Genomic DNA, 16,367 nt, shown 5'->3' with positions numbered 1-16,367 from the left:
ACAGAGGGCCGATGATGCCACTGTGACCGAGTTCAGAGTGTTTGGAAAAACAAAGCATCACAGATCCGCCACGATACCCAACAGTGGGAGTGAGACGCTCTTCCGTATATGTTGTGACATGCCAAACCCTCTATGAGAGACATCAACGATCTCAAACCAGGCTTATTTCTCCAAACATTTGGCTCCGGTTGAAGTCTTGGTAGAGTTTAGCAAACTTGGCACATTTAAAACTTTTCTCCAAGCAACAGGATGTTGGTACATAGATGTAGATAGCATCTAAAGTTTGTGTTTACTTCTTTCACCATGCTGCTTACTGTACACTCCCCTAATGTACCAAGATAAACTTGGGTCTGTGGTTCTATTAAACTTATTGTTGCTTTAACTATAGATGCACAAGTTAGCTGGGAAGGTATTTTCTTGTTATTCCTGACTTTTGAAGCTCAATACTTAAATAGCATGTTTTCCCTAATTTTCTATTTTTGACTGTGACTAAGAGAGGAGATATTGGGATACAAGTTAAAAGGTTGGTAGACATTCGACTTCAGTTTTTAAAAAGGCTGAATTGAAAAATATGTAGCAAAACAAAAGATACTGCTGAGGAAAACAATTTCAAATTGAAAAAAATGGGGATTTGCAATATGTTAAGATACAAAGTAATTTCTACTTTTTTCCAGAGTCACATACAGTTCAGTTGTATATGACCTGGTAAATCTTGCCTGTCTTTGGTCAAATTGAGTACATTTGTAAAGTTCAATCAGCTGCTCCTTCAATGTCAGGACTGACGTTGTTGTACAGTCAAAATATGTGATTATATGTTGTTCTACATGCAAAATATGAAACCAATATCAACTGTATCAAAGACAAATATTTGCTCTCATTCGTAGCTGGACTCTGAGCTGAAAATCAACACGAATTAAGCTTTCCTTTGTGCCAGTGCACATAAAACTAACTCCAGCCTACATCTGCTTGACTTGACGATCCCGGAGCTGGTTAATAATCAACAAATACAACCTCATTAACGCTTATCAAAAGCTAAATGCATCATCATCCATCATATAAGGGGGCGTGTACTTTTGGATCTGACCCAGGTGGCACGCAGGGGTTGGTTTCACTGTGCATTTGCGAGCGTGTGTGTGTGTGTGTGTGTATTTATCGCAAACAGATGCTTAATGTCCAGAGAAGAGATAAGTGGCTGGGGCTGACGCTGCTGATTTGTCTTCCTGACATCGCTGTCACGCAATTTCAGTTTTGTTTCAGTTTCACAGACTCCGCACCTGTATATTAAAGTATTACACATCAGCTTGTTTATATGTGAGAAACAAGGGAGTTGCTACCCTGGTTTTCACTGTTCTCATGTTGGACTGGAAGTGACATTTGTCTTGTGGTTTAGCCAGACATTTACTTGTTGTTTTCTGTTAGAGCTGGTCGTTTCCTCCGCCGCCTCATGCGCTTACGTACACACACACACACAGAAAAGTGGTTCACCATTGCAGGCGTGGGTGCATGTTTTGCCCTTGTTTGATGTGCTCAGAGCCAAAAAGTTGTCCCCTTTGCATGTCTTGTGCGGTTAAACAACATTAGTCTCTGAGTACAAACCAGATAAAAGGGCTTCTTCATGAGTGAAAGTGTGTGGGAAGTGGTAGCTTTCAGCAGCATCTGTAAGTGTGCAGCAAATGTACTGGTGTATTGAGGGTTTAAAGTTTAAGAAGAGGCCCTAATTCCACTAAGACAAGGAAAAAAGTGTTTCAGTAGGTCTGCTTTCTTCTGTTTTGATTTTAGTCTAGGAAGGAAGACAAAAGTATCCCTCAATTAAATTTGCTAAATCACCTCAACACAAATACAGAACCAAGCACAAACTTAGAAGAAAAACATTTGCAAAAAACAATTTGCAGAGTAAGATTTTCTTTTTGCTTGTTTGTTTTTGCCTGCACCTTCTCAGTAGGTCAATCCAAAATCTTCCCTTGGAAGTGTGCTCCGAATCATGATCCTTCTCCATAACCCACGTGAGTTTAAGGGTCACGAACTGGTTCGACGTTCTCCGTCAGCAGAATTCAAGCTTCCATGAATTATTTGAAGTTGGTCAGATCCTAAAGTAGCAAATCAGCCCCAGACCATCACACCACCACCACTGTGTTTGACCGTAGCTATGATGCTGTTTTTCTGAAATGTTACGTTAGTTTTAGGGCAGATTTTTGCCAGTCCGCAGAAGATGTTTACAAGAGTCTTGGGGATGATCAAGATGTTCCTTGGCAAATGTGAGAAGGGCCTTTGTGTTCTTTTTAATCACGAAACTCTCCCACGGATGCCATTTATGCCTAGTCTGTTTCTTTTTACTCAGTCATAAGCTAAAGGTCGTATTGGGCTGACTAGCTCATACTCTCCGAGGGCGTCAGCCAATTAAATATATTGCCTTTTAGTTCACAATATTGCACTCTGACAAAGAACCATTTCTTTTATAGTATTGTTAAGTACAATTCTGCAAGTGTGCAAAAACCAAATAACCGTGTTTCTCAAACAGAGGTACTGGCACCACTGCTGGTACTTGGAGTTCCTCTAGTGACACTGAGGAGAAATTTAGGTATCTGAAGTTGTATGGTAAATATGATCAAGTCTGATGATTAAGATCAATATCTCTAAAAGCGGGAACTTGGATCTGGGCAAGTAGGAGTTGAGAATTACATATAATTAACTACAATTAACAATACATGCTCTACATTATATTTCTAACACATCACTTTAGATTGTATGACTGGTTAAATGACATGCAAATAATCAAAAATGCCAATAAAAGCTTTCTTTCCCCCCATTCTTTTTAACAGCTGTCTCTAAGGTTTTTATGCAAGGCAGCCATGTTGGATTTTGAGGCCAACACTGACAAGAAATCTCTGACTTTCCCAAACAGATTTCTAATTCATTTTCCAGCTTCATAAGTGAACATTTTAACTTGTGTGTAAAATATGAATCCACAATCATGTTTTATCCATCAACTAATTGTGTACTGTTAATAGGTAACAGACTCGTTTGGTGTTTTATTTCATGACATAACACAACAAAGTGAAATAATCTTGTTGTACTCCTGCTTTAAAAATTCTGCCAGGAATTTGGGAGTTGGAAAACCTGGACAACGTGCTACTTGTTCGAAAAACTTGTACTGTTGACATTCCTGAGTTTCACAGGGATTGAGATAAAACTTCTTTCAAAACAAATCGGTTTTTAATGAACTGCTGAGCCAAGCAGTAGTTACAGTTTAACTACTGTTCTTGCCCCAGCTTTATAAACATGGCCAGGATATTGATTTATTGACCGAAGAGTGTTTGTCTCTTCTTGGACATGTGACAATATATGGCTCCTGGTGTCTTGTTAGGCAGTTGCAATAGCAGCAACCGCCTCAATCACAGTATTATTAACTGTCAGGAGTACTTGACTTTTGTGTGTGAAAGCTGAAACTGTATCGATTCCTGAATTAAAAGTCATAATTTCCCTGGCTTGTGTTGTTAATGATGCCATATAAATTATCTCCTGCCATCTTTGCAATATTTTATGTTATCTTTGTCCCTAGTATGTGTTTCTTGTACAATAGATAAATTAGAATTCATTAAAATCATAGATCACTTTATGTACTTCACATTCGAGGTCGTTGTAAAACAGTATGCATTAATTCTTGTAGAGAATTTATTTTTTCAATTGTTGTTTTCATAACAATAATCTTGTGATTGTAGGTCTGAAACCGCATAATCAAAGTTCTTGGTGAAACTTTTGTTTTGTTCATTCTCTACGCTCTCTCCAGCTGCAACTGGCATCTCAGAGGCGCTAGGTCCAGAGAGGACGTTCCCGTCTCCCCTCATTTGTGTTACTCTCTATGAAGTCAACTCATTCTTTTCCATTTCCACAACAACGTTCAAAATATCTCCCCGCCGTGTCGAAAATTCGAACTTATTGCAGCTAACAGCGTAAACTAGCACCAACAGATTCGTTTTCACTCTCCAGGGCCAAGTTGCTAGCGCTAGCTGAGATGTCTCCATGCTAGCTCTGTTTTCCCCGAGTTCAAAAGTTTGTTCACTTAATTTTTGCCACAAATCTTAATTAGTCGTTACTTGGTTTATTGAAGTTTGGCATCTCTGTTTTCCAGCACACTGGCAAAATCCGCTCTTTCTCCGGTTTTGAGCGGAGCAAGGTTGAGCTCAGTTCTCTAGTCTGCGGCCGTAATCGGAAGTCTCGGTCAACTACAGGGTACAACATCCTTAAGATAAGGGTGTGTTATGTAGAGATAAAAACTGTCATGTTTACAGTGGACTTATCTAATTATTAGTAGGTAATTGAAATAATACTGATACTGTTGGTTCCAGGTGAAAGGTCATTAGTCTTGCGGTTGAACTGCTAGTCTCCTGGATAAAATAATCTAATCTGCATTCAGAAAGTAAGTGTTCAGAATTCATTTTTATTAGTATGAACACATTTCAAACTAACAAAAATGTCAAAGTCACCTCACGCTGATGACACAGGGGACAGATTCTTAGGATTACTTGAGATGAAACTTTGCATTTTGTACTTATTCAGTCGTTTTAGTCCTTCCTGTATTTCTGTACATTTGCAGGTTTGTTGTAGGTACAGACAAAATCACTAATGGTTTTCAGTGACCTTAACAGACTTAGGCTGTGTTCACACTGCAGAAAAAGTGGCCCAATTGGACCTTTCCTGCCCATATGTGACCCAAACCTCAATCTTTTAAGATAGCGGAAACACCCAAATATCCCATTTTTTTAAATTCATGTTTAGAGCAATTATTTACATGGTTGTAAATCAAATATACATCAGTCATTCACTCGACTTTTATTTGAGTCACGACTTTCAGGAGAGGCAGGAAGCTGCAAAATCATACTCATGATTTTGACTTCCTCACTGATGCACACACACACACTGACATGTGTTGCCCACGTTTAATTCTGTAAACACACCGTACTGAATGGGACGTTATGTCCTTCCCTGCACATGCAGGTCACTCAGCGTCAAGGAGTTTTCACCCTGGAGACTGATGGCGGTGGTATTTAAAGCGCAATTACGAAAAGAAAAAAAAAATGGAGTAAAGGAAAAATCTGAGCTGAGCAGAACCACCTGCACTCCTTACAGTTAAATCCCAAATTGTAGATTTAAGTCTAAAGTAATTTTGTAATTTTACCAACATGTGTGTTTTTTTCTGACAGGAAGTAATTTTAATTTTTTAGAGTGGCCCAGTCAAGAGTCCCAGTTTGAATTTGATAGAAAATCTGAGGTAGTTGCTATAGATTATGATGATGGCACAGATGCTGTCCAGCCTCATAGACTTGAAGTTCATCCTAAGACATAAATCAGCAAAATCATCAGCAGTTTGTTTGATTGCTGTAATGTCAATAAATATTTTATATTGATTACTGAGAAGGGTATAAATAAGTCTCAATAAGCCATTTGTTCCAATGAAAATGTTAATGAAAACTATTTTTAAAGAAAATTGATGCTAATTTTGCAACAACTTATCTGTCAGGAGTCAAGAGTTGACCTTTAACCTTTTCTCTTCAAGAAAACATGAAGTCAGCAAATTCAGGGTTTCTGCAGGTTTCACCAACTCAAATGTAAGACTTTTTAAGACCACTAAGAATGAAGTTCAAGCCCTGTAAGAAAAAATATGGTGTGGTCAAACTACTCCTAAAAGTAGATTTATTCCAAAAAGTTACATGTAACTGAATAAATGTATCCAGTTACTACTCACCTCTGCTAGCAGGCCAGCAAGGGTATATTAGCAGAAAGTTAGCGTTAGCCGCAACCGCCTCAAGTCACAGTATGCAATGAAGATGTCTGCAAGACTTAAACTTTGGCCTTAAAGAAAAAAAAAAGCTACATACAAGATCAAACAGACATGCTGTGACAAAATTTAAGACTTGTGATTAATGTATTTAAGGCCAGCTTACGTTTTTTAAATTAATTTAAGAATTTTTAAGGATGCGCTCACACACTGCAATTATATCCACGCCCGTCTGTATTAAAGTAGGCTGCTTAAACTACGCTGTGACTTGGGCTCCTGCAGTCACACGTCTGTCCTTGGGTCAAACATTACTCAGTGGTAAAAGTGCCAGCTACAGTGTCAGCTGCGCACAGATCATAAACAGCAGTTTTCACTGCACCGCTGTTTGTTTTTGCTGCTGCAAACTTTTTGATTACCTAGTTAAGGTGACACCCTGACAGATACATGGCAAACTGCCGAAGCACAGATTTACTCTGGCACCAAAAGGCTCGTGGAGTTGCATAAATATTCAAATACGACAGCAGCATTTTTAGGCTATACCCTCAGTGTTTAGTGTCATGTTGCTCTGGTTGCCATGCACATGTAGAAGCCCACACATGCTAAGCTCAAAGTGACAGATGCCTGATTTGTGATATATATACATATTCATGCCTTGGGTTATAAGCAAGGGAAGAGCACGTCAGCGGTTGACTACTGAATTATTTCAGCTCAATTGCTCCTCTTCTGTTTCTTTTTTTTTTTTTCTTTTTTAGCTCAGCGAGCCCTCGGGGTCAAATGCAAGAAATCAAATCCCCATGATAGGCTCCGATTGTGTGTTTGTATCGTGTGTGTCTGGATGCAAGAGAAACTCGGCATTCAGTTAGCCTTGGAGACAAGTTTGTTTCCATAGCATGAACACAGTGGGCCCATTCTGTTCTGAGTTCAGTCACCTGATTCTTCTCAGTAGAAAAGCTGAGACAGAGGTATGTGTTTTTTGTTTATTTGTCTGGGAAAAACACATAAAATCTACTACAGGCCTCGGTCTGATCAAACCTTGTGGGTTTGTGGAGCACTAGGAAAAACACACACACACACACACACACACACACACACACACACACACACACACACACACACACACACACAAAGACTCCAGGGATTCATTTAAGGGGTTTACTTAAAAGTTGTCCAAATTAAAGCTCTAATCCTGGTGGAGTATGTTCTATGAGAGCCTCTCTGTTTGGCTTCTGTCAGTCCTGTCAACCTTTGAGCAAAGGTTAGCTTTCTAAATTTGTATAAACCTGTTCACACTACGACATTTAACAAAAGAAGCATTTTCAATTCTTTTTTTTTTTTTTTTTTGCAAGTGTGAGTCGGACATTTGTGTTCTTGAAACAGCGGGAATTTTAACCTTGGAACTTGCCCAACATTTTTGTTGCTGTTGAACACTGACTTGAAGTGCTTTAGATGTTGTTGGAACTTTAGTGACCTCTTGGATGAGTCGACAAATCGCTCTCGGAGTAATTTTGGTAGATCACCCTTTAGTCACTGTACAATGTTTCACCATTAGTAGATAATGGTTCCTAATGCTGTTTTCTGGAGTTTGAAAGTCTTGCAACCATTTCCAAACTAACAGAAGGCAACAACTTTGCTTCTCATCTGTTGTTCAATTTCTCTAGATGTGCTGCTTTTTGTTTAGTCTACTTCATATTGCCGGGCAAGTTCTAGTTACATTTTACTCTTGTTATCTTTGCGTGACAAAAATGTTTAATGAGCTGAAATATTTAAGCGTGAAAAAGAAGCGGAAACTGAAAGTGCTCAACCTTAACAGCACTTTGTAAAGGAAAGATCTGTAATGAGTTGAATGATTTAAAAGTTTTTAAAAGCTCTCCGTCAATATGTTCTTCTTCTTCTTCAAAAAAGAAAGAGTATGCGAGGCAAAAATAAAGCAAAACTTCTCCTGCCAAAAAGGAAAACTGTTGAACACTGTGTATTTCTACGACTCGCCTCAGAACGTTGGTGTCTGTGAACGGAGGAGCCGGCAGGGCTGCATAGTCCTGGTGACCCCTGCTGCAAGTCAAACTAAACACTCCAACATTAAAACCAGCAGGACAGCCAGCATCTGAGGTCTGCACAAGCAGGCTGCAGAAATCACACACACAAAAAAAATCAAAATGTGTAAAGGAAGAAAAAAACAAAATAAAAAGCTAAACTATTTTGGCAGATTCGTGTGTTTACATCCTGAACTGGATGTGATTTGACTTGGCTGCAGCAAAGCACAACTGAAGAGCATGCTTTCCCGCTCTTCCTGTTCCTAACTCTACCGTTCTCGGCCTCCTTTTCTTTTCTGTTTGTTTTCATTCTGTCTCTTTATAAATCTCCCCGGGGCATATGATTATTAAGGTGGCAATTCTAGATTAAAAAAACAAAATATTTTCTACTATTTTTTTTTTTATCTGATTACCGTTATTCAATGCTGCAAGTCTAAGGATGTTTTTCTGTTTTTAAGACAAACTGAGGATCGTTCACAGTGATCCAGTGTGTTCCAAGCATCTGACTTAAAGCCCTGAGCAAAGCGTGTCCTACCTTTGGACACACGGTGTCATTGTGTGGTGAGGAAATCTGGCTTGAAGATACCAAATACCAACACCTTAATATTTGGTACTGACATTAAATGTGATGTGTTTCCAGCAGCTGTATTTATCTACTTTGGTAAACCGTCAAAGTATCAATCGTCTTGAAAGTTTCAAAGCTGATTGTGGTTGAACTCCTAATTCTTATATTTTAGCCAGATCTTTGGAAGAAATAGAAACTAAATATTGGCCAATCACAAATTTCTTCTCTTTTTTTATCACAAGACAAGATGCAATTTTTAACTTTTTTTTTTTTTTAAGAGTTTAATTCCATGAAACCCAGACTCAAGAAATCACTTAAAAAGAACCTTATTGACAACATGAAGTAGGCCGACAGGGCATCATGGCCCATCAATCTAAAGAAATTCACCAGAGCCGACGGTGACCAAAGGAACACAAAAGCCCGTTTCATAATTGCCAAAAACCGTCTTGATGATCCTCAACTCTTCTGTGAAAATATTTTGCAACCTAATGGGACAAAACTGGAACTTGTCTTGTTACATTTGACCTAAAACCAGCACAGACTTCCAGAAACAAAAAAACGGTTATGTTGTCAGTAAAACGTGGTGTTATGTTATTATGATGTATATTTACATAAAAACTCAGTGGCGGTTTTGTCTAAAGCCTGACGGCTGTTTTGGTCGTCATGGGTGATGTAACCACTCATTAGGTTTAGGCGGTAATAGGGCGAGGTTGGGTTTTGAACTTTATAGAAACTCATGTTACCTTTATCTGATATTACATTTTTTGATGACTTATAAGCACAGCATGTCGCTTTAAATGTACTTTGTCCATTGATAGTGATGTGTTTGGCTCCCAGTTCAATTTTAGCTCAGGCCCCAATGCAACTTGTAAACAGTTACCACGGCTACAGCAGAACCTGTCATCTAAAACTTTCCCTTTAAGGTGCATTTGTCTGTATTTTCACCTGCTAATTGATTAGTTACATAAACTAAAACTTTTGGCTTAGAATAAGGATATATGTTTGCATAAAACCTATTTATTCACCAGGTAGAGAATATTTCAGCATACCTTGCAGCCTGTGGCCAAAATACACCCACCTATACTAAGTGCAACATTTGCAAAAGCTCCTAAAAATAAAGGTGTACTTAAAATAATTATGTGGGATGTTTTGCTTAAGAAGAGCTATATTTTCGGTTACTGAGAAACAGAAGGCGAATGCACGCGACTAACAACTTTTTTTTTTTTTGTCAAATGTGTATGGAATCAAGGAGAAGTTTGTGTTAAAAATAGTTTCTAACACTCAGAAGTTTTGGAAGTGGAAATAGGTGCGGCCTGCTCTGACAATTTCTTCTTCGGCAAAGATCTCAGTAACTTGCAGAGCTCAGCCACATTATTACGCCCAACATGGTGTTTTGTCACATACACACAAACAAAAAAAAAAAGGATACTCAAGTTTTGACAAAGCATAAAGCAGATGCCGAGGTGGCAAATAAACTCCCGACCGAGAGAGAAGATGAGCAGAAATGTCTGATTCTGCAAAACAATCTGGAAGATTGTTGCAAAAAAAAAAAAAAAAAAATTGAAAATGGCACTAAAAATATATGAGCTCACTCGTAAATCCTGCAGACACTCAGAGCCAGTGTGAGATATCATGAGAGGAGCTTTCTCTCACACTCTCTGTACTTGACTCCTACACACACTAGTATCAACAGGAAAGAGACAGCCAATGAAACTAATTGGGTGGTGTGTGCCTTATGAAAAGAACAGTCTGTACTGTCCTCGACTCCCTCCCACAGCTCTCTGACTGGCTGGAGGCTAAGTGGTCTGCTTTTCTTCACTCTGCCGTGATTGGAGCCCGGGAATGCCAATAACTAGAAACTTTTTTTCCCTCTCTTTTTTCTCCGCCCCCCCCCCCCCCCACCTCCTTTCCTCAGGACATACCCATGTTGTTTTTTAACTTCGGACTGAAGGGATTCAGTAGTCACGGCCTGCACTCTGCTGCCGCTTCCACGCACAAAATGCACGCCATTTTTCTTTTTGGTCCAAAAAAATTAGTTTTATCTATTAATCTCTGAACTTAATTTGAACCTTATGGAAGAGTTGTCAAATAGTAACAAATGTCTAAGTCAAGACAAAAGTCACATCTCTTAACTAATGTAGCGATTAAATCTTACATTTTGTTCACACTGAATGGTGCTTCCAATAAAGTAAAATATACAATAGCAATTATTTGGCTCAGTTTAGCAATTTTATTTATTTATCTTAAAAAAAATGATGAAAATATATATTTACAAGAATGCACAAAATGTTGCTTTGGAAAGCTAAACATTAACCCACAAAAAAAAAAAGACATAAATAAGTTAGTATAGCCTTACAGTGTTTTTCAAAAAAAAAAAAAAAAAAAAAAAAAAAAAACACTTCAAAGTTTTACACAAAGTGAGGGAGTGTCACTTTGTATTTCTGCCCTCACTTAAATGAGAAATGAATAGTGCAATTAATTACATGTTCCACATGAATGTCACACCACAAACACCATTCTTTGATTCACATATTTGCATAAAGAAGAAAGCCCAGTGGTTTTAACATATTTTTTCCATCGATGTTACCCTGGACCACACCTACCTCCGGAGGGGGGGAGCTAGTACGTCACTGAAATAGAAAATCACCGAATTTTACAAAACAGGATTTTTAAGATTATTTGCAAACATTTCTTTAAAAAAAAAAAAAAAAAAAAAAAAAAAAAATGGTGGGCATTACTCAGCAGTTTTAACAATTTTAACCCCCCGTCTCCCTCCCAAACCTGATCCCAATTGGAAAATGAAATTAAATAAAAATAAAAACAGGGAAAAAGAAGAAGACTGTAAACTTTATCTATCATGGCTGTTCCCAGTTTCGCGGATCCTCATCTTACACAGTGCGGACCAGGTGGGGCCTTCAACATCAACACTGTAGAAAAAGTGAACATTTTTGCTTCCATGTGACCCTGATGTTTAAAATCTGCATTTTTTTTCTCTCTCTAATAATAATAATAATAATAATAAAAACTTACATGAAATACCTGAATAATGACACAAATTAGCATTTTTGTTTTATACTAAATAACTTTCAAATATCTCTGATGGGAATTGCACTGCAACTCCCTGAGTCAAACTCACACATACACACATTTACACAAAAAAAGGTATGAAAACCATTTGCTACATCTGACACATAGGTAGTAGATATATATATATATATATATTTATATATTTTTTAGATATATATATATAAAAAATATGAGCAAAATTCAATTTGCACACTGCTACATTGTCTGCTGCTTTTGAGGCAATTTTATAATAGAAAAAAATATGAGTGCCAAAAGTCAATAGTGTACATATTCAGTGCTTGTGCAGCCTTCTGATCCTCCTCCCTTCTTTCCGATAAAGCTGCTTTGTTTTTCTCCGCGTCTTCTGTCAGATGGTGAGGAAGCCTACAGCGGCAGGTCTCAGCGCTCTGTGGGACGCAGAGGAAAAGGGGCCGGTGATTCACTTATGCGTGATACTACTACTCGTGCATTCACGCACAACACAGAGCAAGAAAGCATGGGGAGGTGAGGAGGGGGTGAGAAAAATTGAAGACATGAGAGTGAGTGGTGATGTTTACAGCGGTTTTGCATGCATATTTACTACGTTAGCACGCAGAATAGAGAAGAGTGCAGCGGCCATTCAAAGCGCAATGAAGAGAAAATGGTTTCTAACCTGGCACCGTTCAGCATGGGACCTCCTCCTCCTCCTGCTGCTGCTGCTCTGCCTGGCTTCCTGCACCGAGCGCCTGCTCTTCATCGTCGTCTTTGTCGGAATGCGACTTTTTGCCGTTACTCGTGCAATCGTTAGAGCAATGACCTGCAAAACCGAAATTGATGAATGCATAAAGTAAAAGATAAAAACAGAAACAAATAATAATGATGAAAAAGTTTGCACGAAGGAAACGCCTCCACTTTTCTTCAGATCGAGAAAAAGTCCCTCAGAAGAAAAAAATAAATACGAATTTACGTAAAAATGTAGTCGTATTAGCAGTAGAAGTAGAAAAGCAAACATACTGCAAACCGCTGATGAAATTATTCTATGTTCTTCCTGTTTTATCTATTTTTAAAAACATTTTTTTAATGCATGCCAGTTGCAGTAAAGAAATTAGTTTTCTCACCTGCAGATTGAAAAGATCGTTTCCGCGAACCTTTAGTGTGAGGCGACCGCCTCTCCCTCCTCGTCTCCCGGCTGCCTTCGCCTGCCTCTCCCCGGGGCGGCTGGCTCCACCGTGGTGGCCTGCGGTAAAACTCCGGCGCGTCTTCGTCCTCCTGCCAGTCGTAGAGCCCCGGAGAGAGCGGCCTGTCTTCCACCGGGTCGAAGTTGTACTTGTCCCTAAAAGCCTCCACGGACTGCAGCTGCAGAGCCTCCGCTTGCTTCCGCGTCTCCTCCGGATCAGGTGTGCCGAACAGCACCCTGCGGACCGACCTGGCGTTGTCCAGCTGCCGCGCGTCCACCCGCTCCACCGTGGGGCTCGCGTTAGAGAGGCGAACGTCTGACATGTTGTTGCACATATGACAAGAGAGAAGGAAAAAAAAAAAAAACGCAGCAAAAGGAAAGAAAATGAAAAAAAAAAAAAAACAAGGTGTCGGTCCCTTTAAAAACTGCTATTCCAAAGTAGTATTCCCTCCAAATACAAAGTCACACGATCGACGCATGCATCCTCCGCGCCTATCATCCAAATTACGCCTCAATAAAAAACGGAATGGTCTCCAGAAAGGGGGGTGTTTTTTCTTCTTTTTTTTCTCTTCACGCTACCACTCCTGTCAGGTTCGTAGTAAAAAGTCTGATGAAAACAAGTCAAGCCATAACAGCCAACATGGCGTTAAAGAGAGATGTGAGCGAAGGAGGAAACTTGACTATTTAAACAGAGAAGCGATTCGTCAGGCTGGAGCACCGCCCATACGCGGCAGTGGGAACAACTGCAGAGCAGAGAAGTAGTGCAGAAGTTTGGAGTGGAGGGAGCCGTTTTTTTTTTTTTAAAGGTGGAAATCTGAACAGTGTGGCGTGCAAGCACCCCACATTTAGCTGCTTATTTTTGAGACGAGGTAACCCTATAAAGACCTGGCGGAGAGATCCTCAATTATAGTTTTGTCTGGACTTTGACATCCTTACCTGTTAGGAGTCAATGTTGGTGAACCCCATCAAATCCAAATAGATTGGAGCTTGTGGTTGAAATATGACACAAATCACTACATTTGAGCACTTTGGCAAGGCTTTGCGTTTCCATCAACACCTTCTAATCGACACGTGCATATCTTTATACTCCTGCAGGATGAAACAGGCACTAAACCTCCAGTAGTAGTAGTAGTAATGAAGTGTCGCTCCGGGGCAGGATGCGCTATCACACGAATCAATCACTGCTCCATCTGATCTGGTGTCACATAAACACCAGCCTTGATTCAAACAGTGGTAACTCTGTTAAGGCCGGGCGGGGCTTTTAGGGTCAACTCTGGTGAAGCTCGTCCACGACGAAGGACCAGGAAAAAAAAAAAAAAAAAAAAAAAAGCTCTTCACCTTTGCCACCAATGACATCAGCTGAGGAGGCCTGATGTCACTGTTGGCTCGGCGCCTATCGCTGTGAGACTTTGGCACTGGTGTGGTTTGTGTGCTTCACTGGGTGTAATTGCTGATGTGGGTTTAAAATTTAAACACCAAAAGGAGAAGAAGGGAGGAGGGAAGGAGGTGTGTGGAGGGAGGGGGGAGGGGAGACGAGGTGGAGTTAAATTTATAGCAAACTCCTCCTCGTTGGGGATTTGTTTGCATGACTTTTGTAACAAGTGAATAAAATCAGCAAAAAAAAAATCAGTCTCGCTTAAGTTTTACAATGTCCCAACATCCACTCCCCAGTGATTATCATCTGGATTCCTTTGCAGCTTTTTGCCAGTAAAGGGGGAAAAAAAAAGAGAGAGAGAGAGAGAGAGAGAGAGAGAAGCCTGCCTTCAAGGCCATGCTGTTTCAATTAACCCTCGCAGAGTCTGAAAACATCTCGTGATAAAGGCAGCCGGGGCCATCTGTTATATAGATGTTATCGGGTTAGGATCACACTTAATCCATAACGTGCTTGTGCTGCTGTAAACGTGCGCGCGGCCCCGCGCTGGAGCCAGCAGACCCGGGCTGGAAACGGACCTTTGATCGGGCTCAGCTGGATGGATGGGGGTGGGGGGGAGGGGGGGGGGGAGTATAAGCGACGCGGCGGGAGGACGATCGGTTACGGCCTAAAAACGCAGAACCAACGGAAAATATTCCTCTCCGGGGACAAAAAGGGAACAGGAATGACACCAAGGGATGAATCCCAAAAGCTACTTTTCAGTCCAACTGAGGAACTTAGTGTTGTTTGACATTTATTTAAAAAATATACACAAGTGCAGTAGGTTTACTGAAAAGATGACTTATGAAGTTTACTGGCTTGATTAGGATTTTATTTATTATTTAAAGACCCCCAGCTTCTCCAACATCATGATGCTGCCACCACCATATTTCACCATAAGAATGGCTCTTATGGTTCAAGGTGGACTTACCAGTTAAGGTGTAAAGTGGGCTGAAAACAAACAAATGCCACATTTTTCAATCGAAACCCTTGTTTGTTTGTTTTTATGTTCTGCTTGAAAATTATTCTCCATTAAACAAAATCTAAATTTATGTTTTTGGTTTGACGTAGATAAAAATGCTGAATTATTTGAAACATTTGTATATATTTGTTAACCAGTAGGCAGTGCCAGCTAGTGTCCTTTAACATAAAGGATGCTTTTGAATTTCAAATGAAAAGCAGGACCAGTCACATTTTGTGCGACTTGATACGGTTCTCACACAATCCCCACCGGTACGTCTAGTGCTGAACGTTTTGTTCCACAAAAAGTACAAGTTCTGTTGCAGTCTGGTGAGCGTGTTGGAGGACCTCGTGTGTCATGAGACGCCGGACTTTGAACTCTGCTTCTTCTTTGCCAGCTCGGCCCGAATCTGATGGGGGAACTGGTCCAGGTGCTTATTCACGCACTGCATGCAGAACCTCTTGGTGTAGAACAGGCTGCAGTCCTGCACAAAAGAAAAAGCACAGTACGTACCCGACGGATGGTGCTTACATGACGTACAGTTACAAAATAACTTTTTATTAAACCACTTGTGTATCCAGGTGTTAATAGCGAGTGAAAACGTGTGCAGATTCATGGTGTTTAAATGAAAGCACCCATACCTCTCTATTTATGAATACATAATAATAAGTAAGTAAACAAGGAATGTAATTAAAGGAAAGTAAATGTAACATGGGACACGTGTGTATCTTTTTTAATCAGTAGATTATTTTATTTATGTTTTATCACATAGGTGTTCATGTGTCTTACCGGTCCAACACAGACACACATGTTGCATAGGCTGCATGCAGATCCCAACACCAGAAACTTCTCCTTATCCGGACTGAATGGATCCTTAGTCACAAAACATTCCTCAAGCAACCTGATAAAAAGTAGAAACAGCACTCAGGCTTCAATTATACTTAACTTATCTATTCTTAAAATAACTACTATGATAAAATATACGATTAAGATCATACGGTGCCCTGAGTACAACGCAGAAACTGTAGGAGTTACTTTCTGCACACAAACACCACACAGAAGATGAAGCTGAAGCGTTGTTAGCTTTAGCACAAGCTAGCGCCAATACGGCTTCGCAAATGAGTGTTTAACGTAATTTCAACTTACACAATGGCTCTGGTGTTAGGTGGTTTCTGGCCGTAGTAGGTATATGATGTGCTCAAACCACATAACTGGCAACTGAACGTGTTTTGAGGGGTTCCAGTCGCAGTTTGCTCCATTGTTTAAAAGTAGAAAGTTGGTTTCAGTGGAAACCCATCCTGTTGTGTGAGCAAGTAGCGCCACCAACTGGAGTGGGGGTAATAAAACAACATATTGTAAAGTCCGTATTTTTATAAACAGAAACGTGATTATTAGTGGCTTT

The 16,367-nt window shown here is 39.9% G+C and overlaps 2 protein-coding genes across 2 annotated transcripts; both read right to left on the bottom strand.

Moving 5' to 3' along the window:
- Positions 1-10,578: 10,578 nt before the first annotated feature.
- On the bottom strand, positions 10,579-14,126 carry cdkn1ba (cyclin dependent kinase inhibitor 1Ba). The gene is made up of 3 exons (XM_014985022.2): positions 12,535-14,126; positions 12,090-12,233; positions 10,579-11,844 (listed from the first exon to the last, which is right to left on the bottom strand). Exons 1-2 carry the CDS (start codon positions 12,926-12,928, stop codon positions 12,100-12,102), a joined length of 528 nt encoding a protein of 175 aa, XP_014840508.1. The 5' UTR covers positions 12,929-14,126; the 3' UTR covers positions 10,579-11,844; positions 12,090-12,099.
- Positions 14,127-14,814: 688 nt separating this feature from the next.
- cdpf1 (cysteine rich DPF motif domain containing 1) lies at positions 14,815-16,296 on the bottom strand. Its single transcript, XM_014985023.2, has 3 exons — positions 16,112-16,296; positions 15,755-15,866; positions 14,815-15,449 (listed from the first exon to the last, which is right to left on the bottom strand). The coding sequence occupies exons 1-3, from the start codon at positions 16,222-16,224 to the stop codon at positions 15,321-15,323; spliced, it is 354 nt and encodes a 117-aa protein (XP_014840509.1). The 5' UTR covers positions 16,225-16,296; the 3' UTR covers positions 14,815-15,320.
- Positions 16,297-16,367: the final 71 nt, after the last annotated feature.

The sequence above is a fragment of the Poecilia mexicana genome, unplaced genomic scaffold (assembly GCF_051168715.1).
Source record: "Poecilia mexicana isolate PSO_F unplaced genomic scaffold, ASM5116871v1 scaffold_23, whole genome shotgun sequence".
NCBI lineage: Eukaryota > Metazoa > Chordata > Actinopteri > Cyprinodontiformes > Poeciliidae > Poecilia > Poecilia mexicana.
Note: the sequence above shows the minus strand (reverse complement) of the source record. Positions and strands in the feature narration are given on the sequence as shown.

Excerpts from the sequence above, each read along its gene's own strand:
- cdkn1ba (XM_014985022.2), bottom strand. The coding sequence starts at position 12,928 with ATGTGCAACAACATGTCAGACGTTCGCCTCTCTAACGCGAGCCCCACG. Across the intron at positions 12,234-12,534 it reads ACGATCTTTTCAATCTGCAG|GTCATTGCTCTAACGATTGC; the intron begins GTGAGAAAACTA and ends TCGGTTTTGCAG.
- cdpf1 (XM_014985023.2), bottom strand. The coding sequence starts at position 16,224 with ATGGAGCAAACTGCGACTGGAACCCCTCAAAACACGTTCAGTTGCCAG. Across the intron at positions 15,867-16,111 it reads CCTAACACCAGAGCCATTGT|GTTGCTTGAGGAATGTTTTG; the intron begins GTAAGTTGAAAT and ends ACTTTTTATCAG. Across the intron at positions 15,450-15,754 it reads TGTGTGTCTGTGTTGGACCG|GACTGCAGCCTGTTCTACAC; the intron begins GTAAGACACATG and ends TCTTTTGTGCAG.